General features: G+C 36.1%; 3 protein-coding genes and 8 non-coding genes across 16 annotated transcripts in view; 5 read left to right on the top strand and 6 right to left on the bottom strand.

Moving 5' to 3' along the window:
* Positions 1–27,927, top strand: part of LOC137490940 (uncharacterized) — a 627,578-nt gene that overhangs the window by 67,010 nt on the left and 532,641 nt on the right. Inside the window, exon 1 of one of the 3 annotated variants that reach the window (XM_088650410.1) lies at positions 18,659–18,698. The exons of the other annotated variants lie outside the window; for them this stretch is intronic. The gene's annotated coding sequence lies outside the window, so the exon portion shown is untranslated. Of the gene's footprint in view, positions 1–18,658; positions 18,699–27,927 lie in introns of those variants that run through there. 3 annotated transcript variants of the gene reach the window in all.
* The window catches only part of LOC137490961 (protein NLRC3-like), a 372,316-nt gene that overhangs the window by 115,602 nt on the left and 228,787 nt on the right, over positions 1–27,927 (top strand). Inside the window, exon 8 of the mRNA XM_088650167.1 lies at positions 25,702–25,708. Coding sequence (XP_088506293.1) covers positions 25,702–25,708 — 7 coding nt within the window. The remainder of the gene's footprint in view (positions 1–25,701; positions 25,709–27,927) is intronic.
* Positions 2,581–16,103, bottom strand: LOC137490941 (uncharacterized). 4 transcript variants are annotated; one of them, XM_087249444.2, is made up of 3 exons: positions 15,957–16,103; positions 14,736–14,885; positions 2,581–7,300 (listed from the first exon to the last, which is right to left on the bottom strand). In XM_087249444.2, the coding sequence occupies exons 2-3, from the start codon at positions 14,818–14,820 to the stop codon at positions 6,579–6,581; spliced, it is 807 nt and encodes a 268-aa protein (XP_087105570.1). In that variant the 5' UTR covers positions 14,821–14,885; positions 15,957–16,103; the 3' UTR covers positions 2,581–6,578. The 4 variants fall into 4 exon arrangements, with proteins under 4 accessions (XP_087105570.1, XP_087105569.1, XP_087105567.1 ...); XM_087249443.2 differs by lacking the exon at positions 15,957–16,103 and adding an exon at positions 15,464–15,517 and having other exon boundaries at positions 14,736–14,917; XM_087249441.2 differs by lacking the exon at positions 15,957–16,103 and adding an exon at positions 15,464–15,517 and having other exon boundaries at positions 14,736–14,888.
* On the bottom strand, positions 20,285–20,366 carry trnas-uga (transfer RNA serine (anticodon UGA)). The gene has a single exon. It is a non-coding gene; the product is annotated as a tRNA-Ser (tRNA).
* On the bottom strand, positions 20,485–20,557 carry trnak-uuu (transfer RNA lysine (anticodon UUU)). The gene has a single exon. It is a non-coding gene; the product is annotated as a tRNA-Lys (tRNA).
* trnas-aga (transfer RNA serine (anticodon AGA)) lies at positions 21,304–21,385 on the bottom strand. The gene has a single exon. It is a non-coding gene; the product is annotated as a tRNA-Ser (tRNA).
* trnas-aga (transfer RNA serine (anticodon AGA)) lies at positions 22,326–22,407 on the bottom strand. The gene has a single exon. It is a non-coding gene; the product is annotated as a tRNA-Ser (tRNA).
* Positions 22,526–22,598, bottom strand: trnak-uuu (transfer RNA lysine (anticodon UUU)). The gene has a single exon. It is a non-coding gene; the product is annotated as a tRNA-Lys (tRNA).
* trnat-cgu (transfer RNA threonine (anticodon CGU)) lies at positions 25,134–25,207 on the top strand. Its single transcript has one exon. It is a non-coding gene; the product is annotated as a tRNA-Thr (tRNA).
* On the top strand, positions 25,481–25,554 carry trnat-agu (transfer RNA threonine (anticodon AGU)). Its single transcript has one exon. It is a non-coding gene; the product is annotated as a tRNA-Thr (tRNA).
* Positions 26,568–26,641, top strand: trnat-ugu (transfer RNA threonine (anticodon UGU)). The gene has a single exon. It is a non-coding gene; the product is annotated as a tRNA-Thr (tRNA).

The raw sequence follows: 27,927 nt of genomic DNA, 5'->3' as shown, positions 1-27,927 counted from the left end.
TAATAAAGTGCCTATGCAATGCAGATTGTGTCAAAGAAGCTTTACAGTGATGAACAGGGAAATGATCAAATCCATATAACAAAATGTAATTGTTGAGAGATGTTTTCAAAACAAAAATTGCACAATTGATTCATTGATAGTTTGTTTGACTGACTGTTTATTTATTGTCTGAATTGAATGATTTTACTCATGTTTTGTTTGTATGCAGCAATTTCAAGTCATTATTAATGTACATTTAAAACACTATGTTGTATGTTGTGCTATGTATTGTGTGTAAGTTCCAGTACGCTTTAAACACTTCAGTCGTGATATGCTAGTAGTAGTAGTAGGTTGTGGATGACCGTGTAACAGTAGATTACATGTGTCTCATAATGTATGATTTGCAGTTGTGTATTGTAAAGGCGAGTACTCTTTAACCACCTCAGTCTTGGTAATGTAGCATAGGGCTGTGTTTGTGTGTTGTGTATGATCGTGTACCTCTGAAACACACTGGTCCCTCTAATGCAGAGAACTGACATGTTGTGTGTGTTGTAAAATTACTGTCCTAATAATTCAATAGGTCCCTATATAGACCAATTATGTAATAGGCGGGAACATTTTTGGAAGGGCCGTGGCTGTCCTTGTACACCACCATAATATCATACAGTATAATGATCCATTTTAATGTGTGTATAGATAATCCAAAGTGATGTATGAGATCTGCAGAGGAAAACAAAATTTTTGATATGTTTATTATATCTGTAGGACATCAGGAAAGGGGTGTCCCCTTATACCACCACCCAACTTTTTTGGTGATCAAAGTCCTTCTATACCACAAAAACCAGTATGTGTGTGTGTGTGTGTGTGTGTGTGTGTGTGTGTGAGTGAAAGACAGCATGTAGTAGTGTGTGTAAGAGAGAGAGCCAGTACATGTTTATGAGAAAGCATGTAGAAGTGTGTGTGTGAGAGGGAGGGCTTATCTTTGTGAGTGAGAGCATGTACATGTGTCTGTGAGATGTCGATGTGTTTGTGTTGGCAACATTGTATCATTTACAGTCATGCTAAAAAAGTATTTCTGAATTGAATTGAGATAGAATGTAGGTGTGTGTGAGAGAGAGCATGTACAAGAGTGAGTGTGTTAGTGAGAGTGTGTACAAGTGTGTGTGTGTGTGTGTGTGTGTGAGTGAGACTAGTTTAGTTAGTGTTGTGCTGAAATTTGATATGTCATGAAAACTAGTCAGACCAAACAGTTATTTACTTCTTGGTTTTATTTATTTAATAAATGCATTTGGTATTTAAGCAAAGTTTTAGGGGAACTGGATATAATTATAAAGAATAATATTTTTTTACATAATATAATCATTTTTATTTTTAAATTTTATTTTAAATAATAATAGGCCTACACACACACACACACACACACACACACACACACACACACACACACACACAGTCTAAAAATTGAATATTAAGCATGTAATATACACCCAGTATAAAGCATGTAGTTTCCAGAAGCACTCAAACTGCTCAAGGCTGGGCTAATGCTGAGGTTTCATCTTTGGGTAGAGACTCAATAATATCCATCTGCACAGTGTGACATCACATTCGACCGGCACGCGCGTGTGTGTGTGTGGCTTTTTTTCTGTGTTAGTGGGTGAGGCCGCAGTTTTCAAATCTCCCGGGTTTGCACACGCAACTACTTGTGTTTCGTAGATATGTCATCACAAAACAGCTAATGACTCATTATCAAGACGACTCATTTGAAGCACTATGAGTCGACTCTTTTATAGATGAATCAACAGTTTTAAACACTGTACACTTACAGATTTAAGCCTTAGCTGCATATTTCACTTCACTTAGAGCTGTTACACACTACATGGAAGGGCATTTTCAAAAAACCATAATATGGGCTCTTTAACAAAATAAATACACTATTTAAATAAAATAGAAATCAACAAGTGAAATAGAAGAAACTGTAGAACTATTATGGTTATAAACTATATAAATACACACACATGTAAGAGTCCATCTATTAGTCCCATGACGGAGCTAACAGCATGGGTGAAGGTTAAATGCTTGTAAACCTTTTAGCACATGTGAAAAGAAATATTTTTGTTCGTTATAATTTATTTTAATTTGTTTCTAGCTCTAAATTTTAATCTGACTCCAATTTATAATAATTTTAGATTTAGATTCAAGCTGATTACCTTATAGGTTGTGATTAGGTCTAATTTAGATTGATTAACCTAATAAATCCTTATATTCAATTAATGTTTAATTGTTTACTCAAAGTCGCTTAGAGTCAGTATGCTGGCCAGTTTCATCTGCTCACGGACACATCTTCTCCAGTTCCGATTCTTAGCAGATATGCTAATTTCCTTCAAGTAATAGAAGGCCGCCCCATGCTTGCTCATACTTAAAGAAAGTTTGATTTAGCCCCTAGATTATATCATCAGTGATTGTCAGAAATCAACAGGTCTCCAATGCTGTGCCCATGCTCCATCCATTGCGCCTAAATAGATGACTAATCCTGGTCGTAGGCTGCGGAAACGTCAGCCAAAACAATCTACTACATTTAAATGATTTCAGGAGATATTAGAGTTAAACAAGAATTTTACATTTATTTGTCAGGAAAAGATTTTCCATTGCAGTTCACATAATTAAACAAAATAAGCCAATCAAGATTGTACAACATCAATTACTCAAAGATACATTTAAGAGTTAAAGAGGAATACCTGACCATGTAGAAATACATTGCAGCATATAAGTCCTGATGCAGAGCTCAGAGACTCAACCTGCAATGGGGTATCCTGTCTACAGGATCCCACGGACACTTCTGCACCCTTTGCCTAAATACTCAAATCATTATAAATTCAAGACAATAAAAGCTTCACCAAGACTCTTGCCTGGTCATGAGTTGATGCGAAGACAATTTTCCTTGTAGTGGAGCATCCATATTAAAAACTTAAACATTCGGTGTGAAATGTGAATGAGCTGCACTGGTGGAGAAGGTAAAGTATAGGGCAAAGAGGGGGGCTCAGGATGCATGATCGAGACAACCTGAACAACTGGTTTTCTAGCTGATCTTCTCAGTGGCGCCCCCAGAAAATTTTCTTAGGGGTGGCCAGAAGAGGCCGCACCAAATCTTGGGGTGGCACACAAAAAAAAATAATGAATTCAGTGTAATGTTATATTTTTATTTCTGGTAAATGAAATAATGTTGTTTTATTCATTTAATTAATTCTATTTGAAATATTGCAATGTATTCTTTGAAATAATTCAGCAAGTACATGTGCAAACCAAATAAAAATCTATGTTTAGTTTAAAAACACTTTTCATATACTGTATAAATGACTTCATTTTTTATGTGCCTTTATTGTACATCATACGAGATATGCCATGTCTAAAATTAATGAAGATTAATGAGTTTATTATTCCCAGTGATGGGTTGCAGCTGGAAGGGCATCCGCTGTGTAAAAATGTGCTGGATAAGTTGGCGGTTCATTCTGCTGTGGCGACCCTGGATTAATAAAAGGACTAAGCCGAAAAGAAAATAAATGAAAGAATAATGAGTTTATTAATTACCCAAACAAATGAACAAACTGAACAAAAGGCATTACTATACACACTCACTATACCTAATAATATTATTTATCCATATTGCTTTTTGAACCATTTTATTAATGCAGCTTCTTCTATTGATATACTGTAGCTTAAGGTAAATATTAAATAGCCATTGCTGTCTATTGAAGGTGTGTGCGTGCTGTCAAGGACGATCGGGGAGGGTAGTGGTGGTTCTAGTTTAAATGACACCCTGGGCGAACCACCCTATACACCCCACCTCTCTTGAATTGTTAGATTTGTTATTCAATAAATATAACAATTTATTTATATTTATTCTAAATAAATACAATTAATATTAATATACAATTATTATTCTAAATAAACAACAGAAATCAGTCCTAAATATTACTGGAAAACAACAACTGGAGTGATATGCCAACATCACTTAAGAAACCTTTTGCATGAAAATGAATTATGACAATTCTAAAGAATACAAAAAATGTACTGTATTATAGAATTATCTGTGGTCTTAGACCAGATCATGGCTGAGAAATCATGTTATGAAGTCTTACCTCCCTGACTCATTATCCCTCCTTTCTGCTTTAAAGGCATGCTTAGTGAAAGTAACATCATCATCATCATCATCATCATTATATTGTATAAACTTTAAACGACTTTCAAAACTCGCTGCGTGCCGACACTTGCGCATGAGCAGTGCCTATTATGTCGGCGTGCATGCAAACAACCAACCGGGATTCACACAGGAGTGCGTGAGGCGCGCGGGAATGGTTTTCCGCGCGCATGCGTCAGTTTGCTTTCACCAGCATTGAACCAGAGGGGGAGAGCTACGTCAGTAACACCAACAATAATTTAGTGACTGCATTTTATTTATTTATGTATTTATTTATTTATCTAAATATTGGGAATTTATAAGTTCATTTCAATCAATAATGTCAACCGCAAAATTATATTGGGGTGGCCAAAGGGGTGGCCAGAGTTTACCGAGGGGTGGCCGTGGCCACCCCTGGCCACCCCTTGGAGGCGCCCCTGGATCTTCTTCTCACATTGGAAAGATTATTGTTTTAGTGCCTGATCATTCTCATGCTCTTGTCTCGTGTGGAGTTCCATAACAGTTTGCAGATTTTAATATTATGGAGAGATATAGCCATCCTTACACTATTATGTGCATTTCTGATCTTAAACTGTAGTTCCACTGTACTCTGCAACGAGAACCTCAGTCAAAAATATTTATGTAAAACTGAATTTTTGTTGCATCATATAATCATATTTTAAATTTTTCATAAAATCATCAAACAATGTGTACCTAAAAAGCATTTTCTAAGAAATAAAAAAGTTCTGTCCTATTGTCACTAAGTTATTGTTACTTTTTTCTACTGGATATGTGGTTTATATCTAGTATATATATATATATATATTGATTTGTCTATTTGCTGGCTTGCTATCAGAAAACAAACACTAAGCTAGGCGATAGATTAATTAAATTCTACAATTACAAGTGATTTGTAATTTGTTCATTTATACCCCATTTTTTGTTTAATAATGTTTTTCTATGCAGACTTTATGTATTGGTCTAATATTTGTATAAAGAAAGATTGCATTTGCATTTACTCATTTAGCATCTTTTATCCTGCGACAACAACTAATGACAAAAGAAGAAACAGACTCAGCCTATCAAAGGTTCAGAGCTTGTGTTATTAAATGCTAACAAACCTTAAGCCAAGTCCAACAAGTAAAGCCACACAATGTTGTTTTAAAGCTTATTTAATTTTATTTATTTTTTTTAAATGCACCGTTCTATTCACAAGTCAAGTTGTTAAGCTCATTAGGCCCTGTGGCTTTTGTTTTTTATTTATAATATCTTTCACTTAAATTGCTGTTTCATAAAAACATCTACTGGGAAGAGTTGCCATATTTCATATAAAGATTTTATGGCACAAACGTGTTATTTAATTTTAAGCTTGTTTGTTTTTATTTATTAAAAAGCCTAGCTTGATATGCACTATTTTGTTTTTCTTTTGCTTATTTTATTGTTGTGATTTATAAAGTAATCTGAAAATTATTTATGAAAGCTTTTCTGGTAAAATAATAATAATAATAATAAAACAATAAACAACAATTAAACAGTGTTTAAGTGTCTAATGCCGGCAGCATCATATGTTACAAAACTATTCACAAAGACTATTTGATTTATTAAATAACTCATCTCTTATGCTTTCTTTCATGTTATGTGACAAAATGAATGAATGACTCGGATTAACTAAAAGATTCATTAATTTGCTCATGTGCACGATGTGTAGTGCGAGACAAGATTAGTTCATTTTTCGAGTCCTCTATCGAGTCGTTCGTTCACCACATGAAAGACTACAGCCTAACATATGCATTTATATGCCAATCATATGCATTTAGAGCCAGAAAAAGAATTGATCTGTTCACCTCTCGAGTCCTCGGGTTTGAGTCATTCGTTCATCACCGGCCAATCATATGCGTTTAGAGCCAAAAAAAAAAGAATTGATTTATTCAACTCTCAAGTGCTCCGGTTTGAGTCATTCTGTCACGTGATGAACGAACGACTCAAGAACCAGAAGATTCGAAAGGTGAACTAATTATCATGGCTTCTATCGGCTCAGACTGGGTACATTGGTTAAAATTATATGTGACTGTCATTGTAACGTGAACGCACCACTGACATTTGAATACATGAAGAGGTGAGCTGAGCAAACAGACAACAATACCTATAGACAAAAGAGCAGGTAAACATTGAATTATTATTTTCTCATTCTTATAGTATTCTATTTATGACTTATTTGTCGTGTGATCAACCTTCTGGGCTAGTTGTAGATGTGTTTGGAAGCAATTCGTAACATTTTAATAATATTTTGGCAAATTGAACCAAATGAACGAAATGACTCGAAAAAAGATTTGTTCATCTCGATCAGTAAATAAAATGATACGAACTTCCCATCACTATTGAGCATGCGAAATTCTGTTGTACGCCACTGCGAAAAGGGGCGGGATTAAACAAGATGATTAGACATGAATGGTTTCTCTCCAGTGTGGCTCATGATGTGTTGATTAAGGTGTGATGATTGGCTGAAACTCTTCCCACACTGAGTGCATGAGAATGGTTTCTCTCCAGTGTGAATCCTCATGTGTTGATGAAGGCGTGATGAGCAGGTAAAACTCTTCCCACACTGAGTGCATGTGAATGGTTTCTCTCCAGTGTGGATTGTCATGTGACAGTTAAGGTTTGATGATTGGCTGAAACTCTTCCCACACTGAGGGCAAGTGAATGGTTTCTCTCCAGTGTGTATTTTCATGTGACAGTTAAGGTGTGATGATTGGTTGAAACTCTTCCCACAGTGAGGGCATGTGAATGGTTTCTCTCCAGTGTGGATCCTCACGTGTAGATTAAGGGATGATGATTGGCTGAAACTCTTCCCACACTGAGTGCATGTGAATGGTTTCTCTCCAGTGTGGATCCTCATGTGAATCTTAAGGGATGATGATTGGCTGAAACTCTTCCCACACTGAGTGCATGTAAACGGTTTCTCTCCAGCGTGGATCATCATGTGAAACTTAAGATCGTCTTTTCTTCCAAAACTCTTTTCACACTGAGTGCAGATGAAATGGTTCTTGTCTCTCCTTTTCAAAATACCATCAGTCTGTAAATAGTTTTTTTCCTCAATTTTGACACGATGTTCCTCCTCTTTACTCCCCTCATTCACTTCAATTAAGTCTGAAATAAATAAATAAAACAGTTTTTATTAAGTCTTAAAAACTCTCATCAAAAGCTGAAAAGTGAGAAGACACAGGAAACATTGGCTACACACACTGTAATTTTGGTGCAAATTAAATGTAAAATAAATCAGATCATATTGTGTTTGGTCCATTAACGTGTACACATTTATACAAAGTCTTGGATTTCATCACAGAGGTCCTAATTTATTTATTTATTTTACCTTTTTAAGATTAAGTTCATACATTAATTGTTTTAAAACATCTATTTCGTAATACTTTAATATGAGGAATAAAACACTACTTATTGTCAAAACTCATTCTTAGGAACTTTACCTTTTTCACAACTTGTATAGTTTCTCTATCTAAAAAAGCTCCTGATCTAAATGCATAGATCTTAAAAAACAAAAATGCATGCATACAGTTATTTTATTTAGAAAAATTAAAACCATTTAAAACTGACCAGTCATATATTTTATTTATACATATTTAAATTTGTCTCTTGATTGTACACATATTTTTCCCTTTATAACAAATACATAAATCATCTACATATAAACTACAAAATATATTATTCCCATTAACATTTACAATATTATTAATTTTAATACTAAATGGTGTTACTGATAGTATACTTTCTTGGGGCACTCCTGATTCTCATATATGCTATATATGCTCATATATTCAGATAATACAGTTTTCATACGCACACGAAAAACTCTCTTGAATAAAATAAATTTGCAATAAAATTAGGCAAATTTCCTCAAACACCCATCTCGTGTAAATCTTTTAAAATACCATACCTCCTGGTAGTGTCAAAGGCCTTTTCCGGATTTAAAAAAAAAAAAAAACTGCTTGCATGTGTTCTTTTTTTTAATAAAACCATCTCGTACAAAAGATTCTAATCGTATAAGATGGCAAAGAGTACTTTTCCCTCTTCTAAACCCACACTGATATTTATTAATCTTCTGGGTTTTTTTTAAATCCACACCAATCGATCATTAATCATTCATTCCATTGTTTTGCAAAGGCAACTGGTAAGTGCTGTTAGACGATAAATAGTTTAATGATCTTTTCCTGGTTTAGGTATTGGTATATTAATAGCTTCTTTCTAAAAGGCTAGTATTTCTCCTAATTTGCAGATATTGTTAACCCGACAAGAAATGCCATCTAAAAAGGTGACCTGCTGTTTGTCTAGTCATGGACATTGACAACATAAATATACAAATTACAATGTTAACCTGGGGCTTGTGATTGTGAAACGTCTGTTAATGAACATCAGGTATAGCATGAACAGTGTGAAAGGAGATTACAGATAACACAGGATTCTGTTTCTTCAGTGTTAGAATGACGCGGAGTTAATAATTTCAAGAGTTAAAAGCTCTCGAATACTCAGCCTCAGCTCTCAGAATAAACAGAGCACAATGACAAACAGTGACATACATAAATTGTAAATCATATCATAGCAGTGACCTGGGGCCTCATGTATCAACGCTGCGTACGCACAAAAACTTTGCGTACGCCAGGTTTCACGCTCAGAATCGCTCACGTTTGGATTTACTAACAATGAACTGAACGTGGGAATTTGCGCAGGTTCACGGCAGCTTTCTGGCAGGCGTACGCACATTTTTTGTGCGTGTCTGTTTCATTTCCATTGGCGACTCCTAGAGGCAGTTGTGTTAAATTATTCTCTACAAAGTGTCTGATCCTTGCAATGGCGTCTGTATGAGACGGGTTCATATAGTAGGTATGTAAGATTTCCAAACCATACAGTTGACCAGCTAAACATTAAAGCACAATTTGCAGCGGTCGCCTGTTTTCCCAATGTAATCTGAGCTATCTACTGCACGCACATTGCTATAAAGACACTATGTGAAGATAAATTTGCATGCGTGAATCAGAAACATTTCCATTCAATAAATGTGCAAATAAAATATGATGCACAAACTTATTGATGATTCCTACTTGTCTTTCTCGTGATAAATAGTGGGCAAAATCTGATATGTAGCGGGGAAAAAAAAGAAGAATGAATTCATCAGACGCTGGATTCAAGCCGAGTTTATGCTCGAACGTGTCAGTACATGATCATCTGCTTCTTATGAGGTGCGCCACTGAGACTGCGAAGGGTACTGCAACATTTTACAGATATAAACCACACTATTTCTTTTTTAAATGCACTCAGTGCGATGTTCAGACCCAACTGTGTTAACCGTATTAGCTAAACTCTCCCACTCTATTTTTTTTCTTTTGTTGTTAATTCCGGAGAACAAACTTGCAAATAACACCGCTTTTCTCCGGTCTACCTCCGAAAGCAGCACCTCCAATTCACATTCTGTTCAAAGTTTCTCTTTTTGCTTGCTTTTGCCATTGCTTTTTCGTTGGGTTTTGACATTAGCATAGTCATTAGCATATTCATACGGGGGAGGAGGCAGGGAGGGGTTTTGTGCTCGTGCATGTTGCGCTCAGTTTCACGTTCATTCAGATGTACAAAAGAATATGCGTGAGATTCGGCGTACGCAGTGTTTCATACATCTGAATTTTTTTCTGCGTACGCACATTTACAGCTTTGTGCGTATGCAATGTTTTAGTAAGATTTCCACGCAAGTCTTCGTACATGAGGCCCCTGATCTTTTATGCTATTGTTTTAGAACTTACAATTATTGGAGAAATGACCAGGAATAATAAACAATAGAAAACAGTAAAACTCGAGGGCGAACTGGCCATAGGGAGACATAGGGACATTTCCCCTTGGCCTGACAGTCATCTGACCTGCTGCCACCGTGATTCTGGCCCCCTCCGCCCCCACTTATCATGAACATTGCACTTCAATCCCCATACTTAATTTAGTAATAGGAAATTAATCCTTAACAAAGTATGAAAGTATAATTATTAAGCAAATTATAAATGTCGTTGTAAGTCTGGAATACAGCATATGTAGCTGCAGTTAAAAACTGTTTAATAACACTTATTAATTTAGAGTTAATGCTAAACAGATAATGCTAAACAAATAATGAATTCAGTATTTGCTAATGCATAATAAATGGTTTATAGTGTGTAGTTATTATTGTAAAGTGTTACCAAATTATCTTTTGTCTTAGACCTTTAGACCTGTCTTACACTGTTAAAAATTGTCCCGTTAAAAAACAGTAAAATACTGGCAGCTGCAGTTGCCAGCAATGTACTGTTATTTTACAGTATGTTGATGTAAAAATACATGGACTACATTGATTTACACAATACTCAAGTGAACTCATTCTGCTCACTGAAAGCAACTGCCTCAAATTGGCCAACAGCTGAATGAGTTTATGAAGTAATGTGCTATATATGCTTATAAGCATAATCATAATGATAACTTATTTTAGTTAATTAGATAAGTTCGTTTTAATTCTAATGTCTTATTTTTCACAACAGCACACATACATGTAAATCTGGAATCACCAGAGAAATTCTGACTGCATCAGCCACTAAACAGCCGCTATCTTTAAATAAAGAAACATGCAGAATAATATCAGCAGTTCATTGTTCATCTTTAACTCATACACTGGCTCTACTCTCCTCCACAACGGTGACATACAGAAGAAATTAGCTTCAGGTTTTACAGTAAAATACTGTTTTTTCCTTGTTTTAACGGTAATCTACTGGCAGCTGTGGTTGCCAGCAATCTACTGTTTTTTTACAGTCTACTTCCGTAGTTTAAATTGACAGTATATTACTGTTAAAATACATTTTACACTGTGTTTTTACCTCTCACACCTTTAACCCTTTCAACCCCAGAGCATATACTTCAGTTTTAATTGAAGTGTCCACACTACTGAGTGTTTAAGAAACATGTAGCAAAGCTGAAGTAAATTCATTAATTAACTGACTAATTAAATGATAATTGAGGATTAACAATGAACAAATGAAGAAATACTGAAGGGAAAAAACAAGAACAGAACATACAAAACTTTAGTCACAGCTTTATAATGAAATAACCTAAAGAACAACAAATGATTAAATCATTTAAATGATCAGCGGATGATTAAACAACTCTACAAACATCATCACCAGCTACACTTATTACTTAATACATGTATTTTTGTATAACATCTACTAAAGTTCTTCTTGAGAAAAAAAAGTGAAAGTTTTACGTCACCATCATGGAGAACAGAGTTTGCTTTAGTTGGGCTCTTAGCCCTGTCACTTTTAACATTTATATATCTTGGCTGCTGCAATTGTTAAGAACTTTGTTTAAAAACCTTCTTTGTTGTGGCAAGTCAGCCAAAAACCTAAATAAGATCTGGTGATGTTCATGTTGCTATTAAATGGCAGAGTCTGTTCTAATTCAGTATAATAAAATTTACTGCTGCTATTCAATGTTAAATCTTTTGTTTTACATTATATGTCTATATATGGCAATGATTTCTGGAAGTTTTTAAGAATATCTTGGACAATAACACTGCTCTATGGTGTAAATTGCACTCAGAGAGGCATCAATAATCAGCATATGAACCTCAATAATGGTGACAACTAACAAAATGAACAGTTTAACTCACAAACAGGCAACTGAAAGTCTAAACATAAACAACAGCAGAATCAAAAACAAATAAAGAAAACTGTGAGACCATCATACAACATTTATTTACACCGCAATGCATGCTGGGATATTTGTACCGTGCCACTCCCAGCATGCATTGCAGCATGAAACATTTGAATTGTTACCATTGTTGAGATACAAGGTCAGATTCATTAGGTCTGAGTGTGTATTTGGCATAGATGAACTGTTTTTGTATGTTATTTCTTAACTGTTAAGTATTTATGGAGGTATCTTTTCTGATTCCACTTCTCATTAATTAAATTAATACCTGCAATTAAGCATAAAATCTATTGCATGTGGCCCTTCTTCCAGATTTATACCAAAACATTTATCAGAACTAATTTCAGACAAATAGATTTCTCTATTTATTGACTTCCCAACTTTATCGCTATAGTACAAGCACTTTGTTAACTCTTTATTATAGTAATTGGAGAGTCTGATTTAATAAGTTTAAAGGTGAAGAGCCCAACTAAACCAGCCCCATTACGGTGACACAAAAAACACCTTAATTCCTGTTGGATCTCAATGAGAATAGTATGGAAGTCAAATCAGTCAGTAATAAGTGTGTGTCTGCTGTTGTTTGTAGAGTTGTTTAATGATCCTCTGCTGAGACTGAAGGTGTTTTATTTTATTTGATTTTATTTAATGTTGTAACTCAAGTCACTGTTTGTGTTTCTTTTCTTCAGTAATTGTAATTATTAACAGCAGGTGTTCATCAGTGTCTGAATTCACTCATTAGTGTTCATTAAAACTGTCAGGTGAACCATATTAGTTAACTAGTGTATGGAATAGTGAACAAGGACACAAAGCGTGATTTCAAACACAGACTTCAAAACATCGAATCTGAACTCTGTTAGCTCACAGTTTTCTGCAGTTGGTTACTTTCTCGAAAACAAAAATGTTACCCACAAAGCACTGTTTTTAACAGAATATTACTGTTTTAGTGAAAAAACATTATTTTACCGTAGAATCTGACCGTTTTTTAACAGCAATTTTTTACAGTGTACCTCCCTGACTCTTTATCCCTCCTTTCTGCTTTATAGCCATGCTTAGTGAAAGTAACACCATCGTTAAATTACATACACTTTACATAAACTATGCAAAACTCGCTGTGTGCTGACACTTCTGCACAAAAGGCTGTTAATTCAGTTTCATGGCGCATGAGCGACGCTTATTTTTTCGGCGTGCATGCAAACAACCGGGATTCACACAGGAGCATGTGTGAGTTGCTGGTTTTCTGTACGCATGCATCAGTTTGCTTTCACAAGCGATGTTTCAGTTGCACATTGAGAATAACAAACTCGCACGTGCAAAAAATGCCAAATGTAAATGGCCCCTAATGTCTTTATTTTGAGATTGCCACTCTTAATGAATACATTTGCATAAAGTAATTGTATCTAAATGCTTTCACTAGGGGACATTTTTTTTTGCCGCCCCCAGGAAAATCCCACCCTGAGCGATCGCCCACATTGCCCATGCCTAAATCCACCACTGGTATAGCTAAACGTTATTGTTCCACTATTATTTGTTTGTTTTGTCTCACGTCGTCCCACAACATCATATAGTTCAGAATACTGTACAATGTTTTATAATGATTAATTATTTTAGTGTCAATTTCATTCAGCATGTTTAAAATTGGGGCATCCATGTTTTCTGACATACCTTAAACCAGGGTCTCTGCAGGTTTCACCAAGTTAAATTTAAGACTTTTATGACCATTATGAATGAAATTTTAGACTCATAAAAGACTAAAGAATTTTTCAAATGGCCCAGATTTTGTATTTGTCCTATCAAAAAAATATTATAATAAAAAAAATATTATATTATTATTTTGAATATTTCTTAGTAAAAGATTTTAAATGTGTAAAAAAGCAAGCTCTACTTGTATCCACACACATTTTTCCAAAATAAACTTTCTTTAAAATAATTTTTTTTTTACAAATGTTTTAAAAACTATAACAAATTAAATCTATGCACAACAATCTGTCCAGGTCGATGTCCTCAGCAGTTAATACATGGAGCACGTTTAAACAAATGATATTGTAAGGAAAATACTTAATCCATTATGATAAATAGAGTTAAAATGATCTTTTTGAATAAAAAAGTTTAAAGTTTTATTGAGATGGATTGTTGGTGATTGTATAGGTTTTGGCCAGACTGGTTAACACAATATGAACAAAGGAAAATGAACACTTGTTTAAAAAAGATTTAAGACCTACAACACAATTTTAGTAAATTTAAGACTTTTAAGGCCTAAAATTTGATTTTGGAATTTAAGACATTTTAAGACTCCGTGGAAACCCTGTTTAAACACAATAGCGCTGGTAATTAGTTATTATGATAATGATGTAATTCTAATTCAGATACTATCTGTGAGAACTAGTAACAACTAGAAACAAGTTTAATCCCATGAAGTAAATTAAAAAAGGGGAATTGGGATCAATGGGACATATGCAAGTGGAAAGTACCAAGCTAACACTATCACTGCAACACTGTGAGAATACTGAAGGTCAAATATCGTCAGCTCAGTTAAACGTTTTTAATTTATGGTTTTTGTTTATTTTATATAGTGCCAGTGTTCAAGGAAGCTTTACAAACAGTAGTAGAACAAGAAAAAGCAATAACCTTAAGAAGGAAGAGAAAATGGGAGACTAATAATACTTGAAATAATGACAAAAGACACAAGAACAAGTGACGAAAGAAACTCATTCCTGTCTTTCAATGACTGCTTATGTGCATTTAGGAGAACTAGGCAGCACACTCAGGGCTGCAAGATGGATTTAATTTAGTATTATTATAATTAAAATATATCTGAATGAGGATCAAATGACTGAGTTGGTGTTTGAGAATGAAAACCAACCTGTTTGTTCCTGCAGATCTTCCTGTTTGACTGTGAATGTTTCTTCAATCTTCACATCTTCACTCTCCTCTTTAATAAACGCCATCTTTATAACAGTGTGGAGATCAGTCGCTTCAGCAGGAGTTTTTCTCTGCGTTTGGACACTTTATCCTGCTTAAAATTAACAAAACAATAAAAATGTCCTGTTTAAAATAAATAAAACAATGAACAAAAACAAGATAATTTCAACACTTGCTTCAACAGTTTCTTTATATTAGTCATTAACAAACAGAAATTATGTAAGTCTGAGCAAGCAACAAAAGCCACAAATCAGCCGATGTAAACTAGAACTCCATTTTTCAAATTTTATTGATGTATACTTCGAATAGAATGACATTATGCTATTTAATAAATTAAACCTTCACTAAAACACTTATCACACACTTTACTGTTGCTTTATTCAATCTTTTTTTAGGTATGTTCTTAATTGTTTAGTTTGTTTGATTTATTTTATTGTCTGCTTACAGCAACGTTGTAGCACTTATTTGCACAAGACAAGAATTTCCTCTCGGGACAAATAAAGTTTATCCTATCTTATTCAAACAATAGACCTTACAGTGAGTAAAATAGTAGTTCTTTGTATAAAGGGTTAAAATAATATTGTCAACAGCAGGTACATCTAACATTAAATGAACACACTGAAATTTTAATCAGTTGGTTTACATCTGTGTACAAGCTTTAAAACAAACCTTTCTCCAGTTGAATCACAGTGTGGGAGCGGCGCAGCCTTATGACGTCACACCACCATGCCACAATAAAAGTCTTTTTTTGTTTAGCTTTTTCCCCCTACTCACTCTTATTTATGAGTCATGACTTATCGATACATTTCTCCCTCATTTTCCACTTTATAATTTATCTGCTTTTTGTTTTGTATTTGTAATGAATGGGGAAACATCAAATTTTTATATAAATTTATATACGTAATAGGTTGAAACTTATTTGGGCTACAGTCCATTTGTCAGGATAAAATCAATATTTATAACCAAACCAAAACAAACAAACACATAACTAAATAGTTGTAAAAAAGCTTTTAAAAATGACTGAAAAACTTAATAACTTAATTGAAAACTTAATTGAACTTAAAAACTTAATTGAACAATGCATGCACATGTTTAGATTTTACATTTTATAATGTCAGCATTCAGATATTATTTGAGTGTAAATTCAGAATGTGCAACTCACCTTTCCAGTCTTCAATGAAGAAGTGGGATGAGAAATGGCATCAGTCGGTTTTTCTTTGTATGTTGTTGTTGGTAATAATCTCAATGTAGGAACCAACAATCGTAGTTTGTCCTCCAAAGTTGTTCTCTTATAGCTAAATAAGCCAATGAAGTTTCTGTTAAGAACGCAGAATATAGATACAACCCTGCTGACCTACTTGATCTGGCATGTGATTGGTTAATACTCAATTGGCCCCCAATTGGTTAATGCTGGTATAAAGATGCAATGAGCAGTGGGCAACAGTGAAGACTCAAAACACATTACTGCAGAGGATGGGAAGTTTAGCAGCTATACGAACCATAGCTTTAAAGAGAAATAAAGATGTATTGGGAAAATAAGTTGACTTTTGATGGAAGCTTTTTTATTTTGGCTGCTGCATTTTATAGTTAAATTGGTGATCCACTGCAATATCACATTTTAAAATTTAGTTGATGTGTAATTTACCTGTGTGAAAATAAACAACATCTCTGAATGTAAAAAGTTCAAAGTTCAATGCAAAGGGAGACCTTAAACAGCCGAAATACAGAACTTGATTTTAACTTGCACTGGGAAAAAAATGTTTTAGAAAAAGCCACAATAAAAAAAGCAAACAGCAGTTTACACCGAGGGAAAAAAGTTTTCATTATAAAAATAAAATTGTATTATAATGAATTGAAATCATATATTGTATGCATTTGGGTCAGTTTTAATGCATTAATGAAGGCTATTTAAAGCTGGACCGACCGACGCAATAAACATGTATGTTGCGTTTGTTTAATTTATTATGCACGCGAAAAAACTTATTCTAAACCAAATTTGTTGCCGGATTCTTTTTATGGGAACGAGAGATAAAGTGCTTATGAAGTGCTTTGTCGGCCTCTGGTGGTTAACTGATGCAGAGCCGACGTCTGGGTCTGGGAGACACATTACTGTGGAGGATGAGAGGTTCAGTTGCTTTACAAACCAGTTTTTACAGAGAAATAATGTTGTATTGGGAAAATAAGTTGACTTTAGCCATCTTCATTTGTTTTGTTGCTGTTGTTTTATAGGACTATTGATTGAAGCTTTTTTTTATTGTAGCTGCTGCATTTTGTAGTTAATGTTGATACACCTATGTTGAGGTATTTTGATTTGAAACACATTTTAATTTTTTTTCCCAAGCCTGGTTAAAAGGTAATGCAAGAGTTATGTGTTGTTTTTGTAGAAGTTTCTCAGAGTTGCTTGGCTGAAGTCTTTGTGTAAAGATGCAAATGAGCTTTGAAAACTCAATCCATACCGATGTCTCAATACACACAACTACATTCACTTATATAATAGTTATAGAAGATGTATACTATTATACTGTGATATATTATCATTCGTTGAAAGAAACAATTTCTGAACTTCAGATTGAGGTTTTATTTGTGTTAAGTTCAGTCCATATATTGACATGAGCTAACTATTAGCAGAGTTTTAGTCATTTATTTATTACTGAACTTGTTCTTTATGTGAGTTTAGAGTCCTTTATTTATCTTAAAGCACATGCAGCTTATTACTGGCTTCTGGAAGACTGTCAACACTTTATGTTTATAAATTGTAACTATCAAAATGTAACTTGTTTCTGTGCCAATTTTGTTTTCTTTCCTTTGTTTTTTAGTTGAACAGAACATGTGTAAGCAGCTCAGCTTTCCCGAAAGCCTCTTATTCACCTGGTATGTATTAAAGATGTTTTTCTCTCTATTTATTACTTGTGTTTGTGCATACAAATATGCAGACATTCACAGAAGCATATATAAGATACTCTGACAAAACCTTTTCCTTTTAACACAGTAAAGCAATCACATACTGTGATGCATCTAAATATTTATAATTAGAAAATAATTACATCACTAGTAAATTTATTGTATAGGCAGTTTATACAGAATAACTCAACGACAAGAGTTCACTTTCATATCTACACAATGCATAACTTTTAATGTGATTAACCTGCTCCACCTACACCAACTACAGCATTTCTCAGACTTCTTTTTTCACTATGGTGTAATTACAGTGGTGAACATCACATAAAACAACAACTGCACTTACTCCTGTAACTTGTTTGCAACAATGAATTTTAAATATCTGCGTCACATAGTCATTTAAATAAAAGAATCATCAATGAGTGCGGTCATCTTTATTAATAGCTGCCTGATCATTAACTGAATAGGACCATTTAACATATAAGAAACCCGTTAACAGGTATAGCTGTTCATGCCAATACCAACTTGATAGACTATTACATGAACATATTACATGAACAGGACCTGCCTAACATCTCTTAAGACAAATAAGCATAGTGTCTATAACAATACATGCTTGATTGCCCAGATCAATACAGTCGCTACATCTGAATGGTGCTTTTTCACACATTTTAAAAATAACAACTATTTGTAAGCGAAGTTCTTCACCAATACCAGTTTAATACCTCAAATAATTATACATGTGAGGCATCACAGTGGTGCAGTAGGTAGCACTGATCGCCTATATAAAGTGGATTAAAAAAAGTTAAGAAAATGTTTAGATTTAAGGTTTGTGAGAGAGAGAGCAGACAAAGTGTAAAGTGAAAACCATGGGAGAAATGTATCAATAAATCATGACTGCAACAGATAGTGGCAAAAAAGTTAAACAAAAAAGACTTTTATTTTGCCGTGGCGCGTGACGTCATCAGGCAGCGCCGCTTCGTCGCTGTGATTCAACTGGAGAAAGGTTTGTTTTAAAACGTTTACAGATATAAACTGATTTAAAGTTAAAGTTCTAAAGTTTTAAGTTTTTTATGCGATGCTATATTATGTTCCTGCTGTTGGAAATATTATTTTAACCCTTTATACAACTATTTTAGTATTTTAGTAGTACTATTTTATTCTCAGTAACTGAAGGCTGTTGTTTGAATAAAACAACAGAAAAGTGTATAATAAGTGTTTAAATTAAATGTTTCACCTGATTTCTTTTTGTTAATGACTCTCAAATAAAGAAACCATTGAAGCAAGTGTTGAAGAGAAATTATTTTGTTTCTGTTCATTGTTTTGTTCATTTTGAACTGGATTAAGTGTCCAAACACAGAGAGAAAAACTCCTGCTGAAGCGACTGATCTCCACACTATTGTAAAGATGGCGTTTATTAAAGAGGAGAGTGAAGATGTGAAGATTGAAGAGACATTCACAGTCAAACAGGAAGATCTGCAGGAACAAACAGGTTGGTTTTCATACTGTTATATTTTAATATTAAGAATAGGCTACTAAATTAAATCCATCTTGCAGCCCTGAGTGTGCTGCCTAGTTCTCCTAAACGCACAAAAGCAGTCATTGAAAGACAGGAATGAGTTTCTTTTGTCACTTGTTCTCGTGTCTTTTGTTATTATTTTATGTATTATTAGTCTCCCATTTTCTCTTCCTTTTTAAGGTTATTGTTTTTCTTGTTCTCCTGCTGTTGGTAAAGCGTCCTTGAGCACTGGCGCTATATAAAATAAACAAAAACAATAAATTAAAGTTCAAATGAGCTGACGATATTTGACCTACAGTATTCTCATAGAAGATATCTGCTATTACGGTGATAGTGTTGACTTTTACTTTTCATTTGCATATGTCACGTTGATCACAATTTTTTCATCAACTTCTTTATGGGTTTAAACTTGTTTCTAGTAGTTGTTACTAGTTCTCACAGATAGTATCTGAGTTAGAATGACATCATTATAATAGCTAATTACCGGGGCTATTGCTTTTAAACAGGGTTTCTGCGGTGCCTTAAATTCCAAAATCTAAATTTTCAATCTACAATCACCAACAACCCATCTCAATAAAACTTTTCATTCAAAAAGGTCTTTTTAACTCTATTTATCATAATGGTTTAAATATTTACTTACAATAACATTTGTTTAAACGTGCTCCATTACTGCTGAGGACATCGACCTAGACAGATTGTTGTGCATATATTTTGTTTATTATAGGTTTTAAAACGTTTAAAGCATTTGTTCATTTATTTATTTATTAATTTTAAAGAAAGTTTACTTAGGAAAAAAAGTGTATGGATACAAGTAAAGCTTACTTGTTGCTACACAGAATTCGAACCGGGGTTGCTGCGGCCACAACGCAGAGTACTAACCACTATACGATCACGGCGAGCTATGAAACAGCCGTTGTGACCTATGTGTGGTATGTACCTCCCTGTGATAAGCCCCTTTCTCTTCAGTGAGAACACTCTGTTGTTTTTCTCCTCCTACCAGCACAACGCTTTTCCCAAGAAACAATGGAAATGCAAACAATTGACGACTGCTGCAATTTTAAAAAGGGGGAGGACGTAGTCGGCAGGATTCGAACCTGCGCGGGGAGACCCCAATGGATTTCAAGTCCATCGCCTTAACCACTCGGCCACGACTACAAAACTTTCTGTGCCGCCATTTCTTTATGCCTAGTACACATATTGTGCATCCGGATGAAACTTTCATCAAGCGATAGCTCAACGGCAAAAGCTGTGGCTCCACAAAATGAGCGTCACACGCCTGAACAGGGACTTGAACCCTGGACCCTCAGATTAAAAGTCTGATGCTCTACCGACTGAGCTATCCGGGCTCCACAACAGTAATTTACAAGTAGGCAAGGTTTGGGTTGTGGTCGACACAGACCTTTACAGTACACTAAAGTTTACCGTGAGATGGGGTTTTAAGCTTATGGTTGGTGTGGAGGTTGCTAAAACACGACAGGTTACTTTGAGGTTGGGTTTATGGTTTTTGTAGGTGTAGACATCAGTACAACACAATAGTTTGGACTTCATGTCATGTAGGAGACATTAAATAGATCAATGATAACTGCAGAATGTCTTTCTGCTGTTGTGGCAATGAATGGACACTCAACAATTGAAAAGATTCCTTCCATGCCTTAGAAGCGTGACTTGATCAGTACTTATCTACACAGCATGCTGGCATCAAAGATCCTATTTCTCTTATATCATATCCCTAGTCTTCCACACTTTAGGAAACGTAAACATTCAGGACGTGCCATTAGCACAGCCTGCACTAAAAGAAGGCTGGAGATAACGGATGGCAACACAGAGTGCGACACCAATGTCATCTTGAAAAACCTGCCGTCACCCGGATTGCTGCGGCCACAACGCAGAGTACTAACCACTATAAGTTCACGGCGAGCTATGAAACAGCCGTTGTGACCTATGTGTGGTATGTTCCTCCCTGTGATAAGCCCCTTTCTCTTCAGTGAGAACACTCTGTTGTTTTTCTCCTCCTACCAGCACAACGCTTTTCCCAAGAAACAATGGAAATGCAAACAATTGACGACTGCTGCAATTTTAAAAAGGGGGATGACGTAGTCGGCAGGATTTGAACCTGCGCGGGGAGACCTCAATGGATTTCTAGTCCATCGCCTTAACCACTCGGCCACGACTACAAGACTACCATTTTTTTATGCCTAGTACACATATTGTGCATCCAGATGAAAATTTCATCAAGCGATAGCTCAACGGCAAAAGCTGTGGCTCCACAAAATGAGCGTCACACGCCCGAACAGGGACTTGAACCCTGGACCCTCAGCTTAAAAGTCTGATGCTCTACCGACTGAGCTATCCGGGCTCCACAACAGTAATTTACAAGTAGGCAAGGTTTGGGTTGTGGTCGGCGCAGACCTTTACAGTACACTAAAGTTTACCGTGAGATGGGGTTTTAAGCTTATGGTTGGTGTGGAGGTTGCTAAAACACGACAGGTTACTTTGAGGTTGGGTTTATGGTTTTTGTAGGTGTAGACATCAGTACAACACAATAGTTTGGACTTCATGTCATGTAGGAGACATTAAATAGATCAATGATAACTGCAGATAGTCTTTCTGCTGTTGTGGCAATGAATGGACACTCAACAATTGAAAAGATTCCTTCCATGCCTTAGAAGCGTGACTTGATCAGTACTTATCTACACAGCATGCTGGCATCAAAGATCCTATTTCTCTTATATCATATCCCTAGTCTTCCACACTTTAGGAAACGTAAACATTCAGGACGTGCCATTAGCACAGCCTGCACTAAAAGAAGGCTGGAGATAACGGATGGCAACACAGAGTGCGACACCAATGTCACCTTGAAAAACCTGCCGTAACCCGGATTCGATCCGGGATTGCTGCGGCAACAATGCAGAGTACTAACCACTATTCAATCACGGCAAGCTATGAAACAGCCGTTGTGACCTATGTGTGGTATGTTCCTCCCTGTGATAAGCCCCTTTCTCTTCAGTGAGAACACTCTGTTGTTTTTCTCCTCCTACCAGCACAACGCTTTTCCCAAGAAACAATGGAAATGCAAACAATTGATGACTGCTGCAACTTTAAACATGGGGAGGCCGTAGTCGGCAGGATTCCAACCTGCGCGGGGAGACCCCAATGGATTTCTAGTCCATCGCCTTAACCACTCGGCCACGACTACAAGACTGTCCGTACCGCCATTTCTTTATGCCTAGTACACATATTGTGCATCCGGATGAAACTTTCATCAATCGATAGCTCAACGGCAAAAGCTGTGGCTCCACAAAATGAGCGTCACACGCCCGAACAGGGACTTGAACCCTGGACCCTCAGATTAAAAGTCTGATGCTCTACCGACTGAGCTATCCGGGCACCACAACAGTAATTTACAAGTAGGCAAGGTTTGGGTTGTGGTCGGCGCAGACCTTTACAGTACACTAAAGTTTACCGTGAGATGGGGTTTTAAGCTTATGGTTGGTGTGGAGGTTGCTAAAACACGACAGGTTACTTTGAGGTTGGGTTTATGGTTTTTGTAGGTGTAGACATCAGTACAACACAATAGTTTGGACTTCATGTCATGTAGGAGACATTAAATAGATCAATGATAACTGCAGATAGTCTTTCTGCTGTTGTGGCAATGAATGGACACTCAACAATTGAAAAGATTCCTTCCATGCCTTAGAAGCGTGACTTGATCAGTACTTATCTACACAGCATGCTGGCATCAAAGATCCTATTTCTCTTATATCATATCCCTAGTTTTCCACACTTTAGGAAAGGTAAACATTCAGGACGTGCCATTAGCACAGCCTGCACTAAAAGAAGGCTGGAGATAACGGATGGCAACACAGAGTGCGACACCAATGTCACCTTGAAAAACCTGTCGTGACCCGGATTCGAACCGGGGTTGCTGCGGCCACAACGCAGAGTACTAACCACTATATATATATATATATATATATATATATTTTTTTTTTTTTTATTAAGAAATTTTCATACAATTGCAATTTTACATTTTACACATATTTGCACAAGACATCTCATTTCAAAAGCAGTTCATTTGTGGTCGATGGTCCTATTTCCAGGGTCCTTTCAGTCCTTTAAAAAAGTAATGTCCAATTCACAGTCCTTTAAAATCTGACATACTTCAACTGTAAAAACATTGTAAAAAACATCAACTTTTTCTTCATGATAAAAATAATAAAACAAATATTGTACATACTTTACGAATTTTCTTTTAAAAATGTTCCATACATTTAGTCGCACTTTTTCCTTCCTCATTACAACTCTTCTTTCCCATATTGCGTTTTTCATCAACATTATCAGCAAGTTAATAAGCTTTTTGTTTTTACATGCACATTCATTTTCCAATCCCAACATTAAAACCTTATTCCATTCCATTTCTTCCTCCCCTTTTAATATCGAGATCATTTCTTTACATCTTTCATTAAAATCATCCAACTGTTTGCAATGTAAAAATAAATGTAAAAGCCCCTCATCATCTTCGTGACACACTTTACATGTTGCATCTTGTTCCATCCCAATTTTATTTAAAATGGCATCAGTAAAAATCACTCTGTGTCTAATAAAATATTCTAAGTTTGCCAATTTTGTTTGTATAAAAATACCTCTCATGTTTTCCCATATGTTGTTCTCATTTGTTATCTCGTATTTTTGCATCCAGTATACAATTGCCACAGGTTTCTTAAAAACTGCATCCCTAAAAACACAATAAAAACTTTTCACAGTACATTTCTTAAAATCATTCAATTTCTCCCCTATTCTCACATACACTTCCATTCCATCAACGTCATCTTCTTTATTTTCAATTTTTTGAATCCATTCTTGAGGGATTGCAGTTTTAATTATTTCGTACTTATTTTTTATTTCTTGTCTGCTATATTCTTCCTTTGCTTCTTCCATGGCATCTATAATGCATTGTACTGGTAAAAAAACCTTCTTTATACTCATATAAAATATCCCTTACTTTAACTATTCCTGCCACCCACCATTTCTTTAAAAAAATCTCCCTCCCTTGATTTAAAATGCAGTTGTTTAAGAAAAGAGGCTGATTTAAAATGTTCTCTCTCCCTAGAGGTTTAAAATGCACATTGTTTAAAAATTTGCCCCAAGCTCTTAACAATTCCTTATAAAAATCCGGCACCCTCTCCGCCATCCAGTTTTTTGTTTAATAAGGTTGATTAGAAAACAGTGTAGGGCCTAGTGGGCTTGAGGAATGACTCAAAGGCAACCTGTGGTTTTGGGGAAAAGTAACTGCCACCTATTGTTGAGATCACGCCTTTTGGATTTATTGTACAAGAGCCTCTTTATGCATGTGCAAAGTAACTGAGTAGAAAGCATAGTAAATTATGCTTCCCCCCCCCCCCCCCCCCCCACCCACCCCCCCACTGTCTTAGACGAAACTGCGTTTGGAAGTATCATATCCAGAGGTTTTTTCTTTTAGTGTTAAGACTAAGTAGGCCAGAGCACCAGTCTTGGCAACAGCAGGTGCTAGGTTCAAATCCAAACAGCACCTTTCCCTCAGATTATGGGAGAGTGGCTTTCTGATCTGAAACTCTTTCAATGGCCGATAGCATATGTTTGTCCTGATTTCCATTTTCCGAGCTGACTCTGGGTTTGGATGTAATGAAACTGGAGGTTCCAAAAAACACTTAACACATGATTTAGGATAGATTAAATAAAAATAAATTCATGCATTTTTTGCTTTGATCTTGAACAGAGGCCAGGTTACCGGTCAGGTTTGAGACATGATCATCCAGACTCTAAAAGACCACGTCCGTCTTGTCAGCATTTTTTGCATCCTGACATGCTGGTTTTTGTTGTGTATTATTTTTTTCTACTTCGATTTTTGTTATCAGGCAAATGTCTCTTACAGTGAGTTTTTGTGGCGCTGTGGCTTAGCTGGTCAAAGCGCCTGTCTCGTAAACAGGAGATCCTGGGTTCAAATCCCAGCAGTGCCTAATGTACGGGTGCCACGGTTGCTTTTTGTTAAGAGTAATGAGTGTTTACGCAGCAGGATGTTTAGCAGTCGGTTTCTTAACAAAACTCAAATCCTTAAGAACGCTGCTCGTTCAAGAGAGCTTTGGACGATGGCTTTATAAAGCATAGTGTGGTAATGCCTAACCAATTGGACTTTAATATTTCAAGTCCAGACATTGACACATGCAGCGCTACCGTTGTTAGTTTTTTTTTCTTTTTTCGAATTAAACAATTAGCCCCTTTCACAGTTGTTTGGCGCTGTGGCTTAGTTGGTCAAAGCGCCTGTCTAGTAAACAGGAGATCCTGGGTTCGAATCCCAGCAGTGCCTTGTTGACAGTTGGCCATTTGTTCATGGGCCAGAAAGTACTAAAAAGTGTTTTCTGTGCAACAGTGCTAGAGGCAGCAGAGCACCCAGGCTCTGTGGCGCAATGGATAGTGCATTGGACTTCTAGGCTGTGAGCTGAGCCGTTCAAAGGTTGTGGGTTCTAGTTCCACCAGAGTCGCAAGCTTGGCTCTTTATCTTCACTGACTTAAGGTGTGGTGCGTTTCTAACATTTTAGGCATCTGTCCATCCCGTTTTGCTTCTTTCTTTCATTGCGCAGTGCAGGCTCAGATACTAGGGGTACTCTACAATAAAGCCGATGACTAAATTGAGCTGTTTTAAATAAGGGAGATTAGAAAACAGTGTAGGGCCTAGTGGGCTTGAGGAATGACTCGAAGGCAACCTGTGGTTTTGGGCAAAAGTAACTGCCACCTATTGTTGAGATCACGCCTTTTGGATTTGTCGTACAAGAGCCTCTTTATGCATGTGCAAAGTAACTGAGTAGAAAGCATAGTAAATTTTGCTTCCCCCCCACTGTCTTAGATGAAACTGCATTTGGAAGTATCGTATCCAGAGGTTTTTTCTTTTAGTGTTAAGACTAAGTTGGCCAGAGCACCTGTCTTGGGAACAGCAGGTGCTAGGTTCAAATCCAAACTGCACCTTTCCCTCAGATTATGGGAGAGTGGCTTTCTGATCTGAAACTCTTTCAATGGCCGATAGCATATGTTTGTCCTGATTTCCATTTTCCGAGCTGACTCTGAGTTTGGATGTAATGAAACTGGAGGTTCCAAAAAACACTTAACACATGATTAAGGATAGATTAAATAAAAATAAATTCACACATCTTGAACAGAGGCCAGGTTACCGGTCAGGTTTGAGACATGATCCTCCAGACTCTAAAAGACCATGTCCATCTTGTCTGCATTTTCTGCATCCTGACATGCTGGTTTTTGTTGTGTGTTGTTTTTTCTCCTTTGATTTTTGTTATTGGGCAAATGTTTCTAACAGTGATTTTCTGTGGCGCTGTGGCTTAGCTGGTCAAAGCGCCTGTCTTGTAAACAGGAGATCCTGGGCTCAAATCCCAGCAGCGCCTTAGTCCAGGTGGTGCGTGTGCTTGTTTTATATAGCTTGCCGGATCGAATTATAAAATTGTATAGCTTTGAGGCGTAATGAATACTGTGACAAATAGAGTTAAACAACTTCTTTGCTTGCGATTTTTAGACTCAATGTGTATTTTTAGTCTCTGTGTGCAAAAACGTCCTGCCTTCTTTTCAGCTGTGGCTTAGTTGGTCAAAGCGTCTGTCTTGTTAACAGGAGATCCAGGGTTCAAATCCCAGCAGTGCCTAATGTACAGGTGCCAGGGTGGCTTTTTGTTAAGAGTGCATGCAGCGCTACAGTTGTTAGTTATTTTTTCTTTTTTCAATTAAAAAAATTAGCCCCTGTCAAGGTCGTTTGGCGCTTTAGCTTAGTTGGTCAAAGTGCCTGTCTTGTAAACAGGAGACCCTGGAATCAAGTTCCAGCAAAAGTGACTATCAGCTATTGTTGAGATCAAGCCTTTTGAATTTGTTGTACAAGAGCCTTTTTATGCACACACATACACACACACACACACACACACACACACACACACACACACACACACGTGATATGGCTAAAAAAAAATGTAAACAGGGATTTTGACAAGTTATTGACTATTATAAGATTTTAAATACAGTATGTCGGGACCAGTTGTAATTTCCATATCTTGCCATATATCATGCCAAATATAAGCTTTCTATATGGGGACTTGCAGTGAGAAAAAAAATGACAGTAAACCTACATTATGATGGAATGAGAATTAGCCACTAAATCAAAAAGTTACGAATTGCCATGAGATTGCGTTGGAATAAACTTAGTTTAGTGTATCCACTGTCTGTACTGTTCCCTCTACACTTATGTATAAACCATTATGAAACCTGTATCATATATTTTAAACAAAAATGACTGTAAAAGATTGTTTACTGTAACGATGTGCATCTTGTGTGCTGGTGATCTAAAGTTTGTTCCTGTAGTATTTATATGATAAAAGGATTATGTGAACCAATGATCCTTCAAATGCAAGACTTCTCAAAGCAAATAAATGCAGCATGCAGAGTATTGAACACTGGAGAGTCTGTGTTTAAAGTAGTGAATGTTTCGAGTTTTGAAAATTGATAACAGGGTTCTGAAATTTGTGGCAAAACAAATGAAAAAAAAAACTGTAATTGGGGTTTCCACAGTGGAATGAACCGCCAACTTATCCAGCGTATGTTTTACACAGCAGATGCCCTTCCAACCACAACCCATCACTGGGAAACACACACACTTATTCAGAGACTCATACACCACAGTCAATTTTAG

The sequence above is a fragment of the Danio rerio genome, chromosome 4, assembly GCF_052040795.2.
Source record: "Danio rerio strain M-AB ecotype USA chromosome 4, GRCz13ab, whole genome shotgun sequence".
Lineage (NCBI taxonomy): Eukaryota > Metazoa > Chordata > Actinopteri > Cypriniformes > Danionidae > Danio > Danio rerio.
The sequence above is the reverse complement of the archived record's forward strand: the minus strand, read 5'-3'. Positions and strand labels throughout refer to the sequence as shown.

What these genes read in the sequence shown, in the direction of transcription:
- LOC137490941 (XM_087249444.2), bottom strand. Translation starts at nt 14,820, where the DNA reads ATGGCGTTTATTAAAGAGGAGAGTGAAGATGTGAAGATTGAAGAAACA. An exon ending in AGATCTGCAGGAACAAACAG is followed by an intron (nt 7,301 to 14,735) that starts GTTGGTTTTCAT and finishes TATTTATTTCAG; the next exon opens with ACTTAATTGAAGTGAATGAG.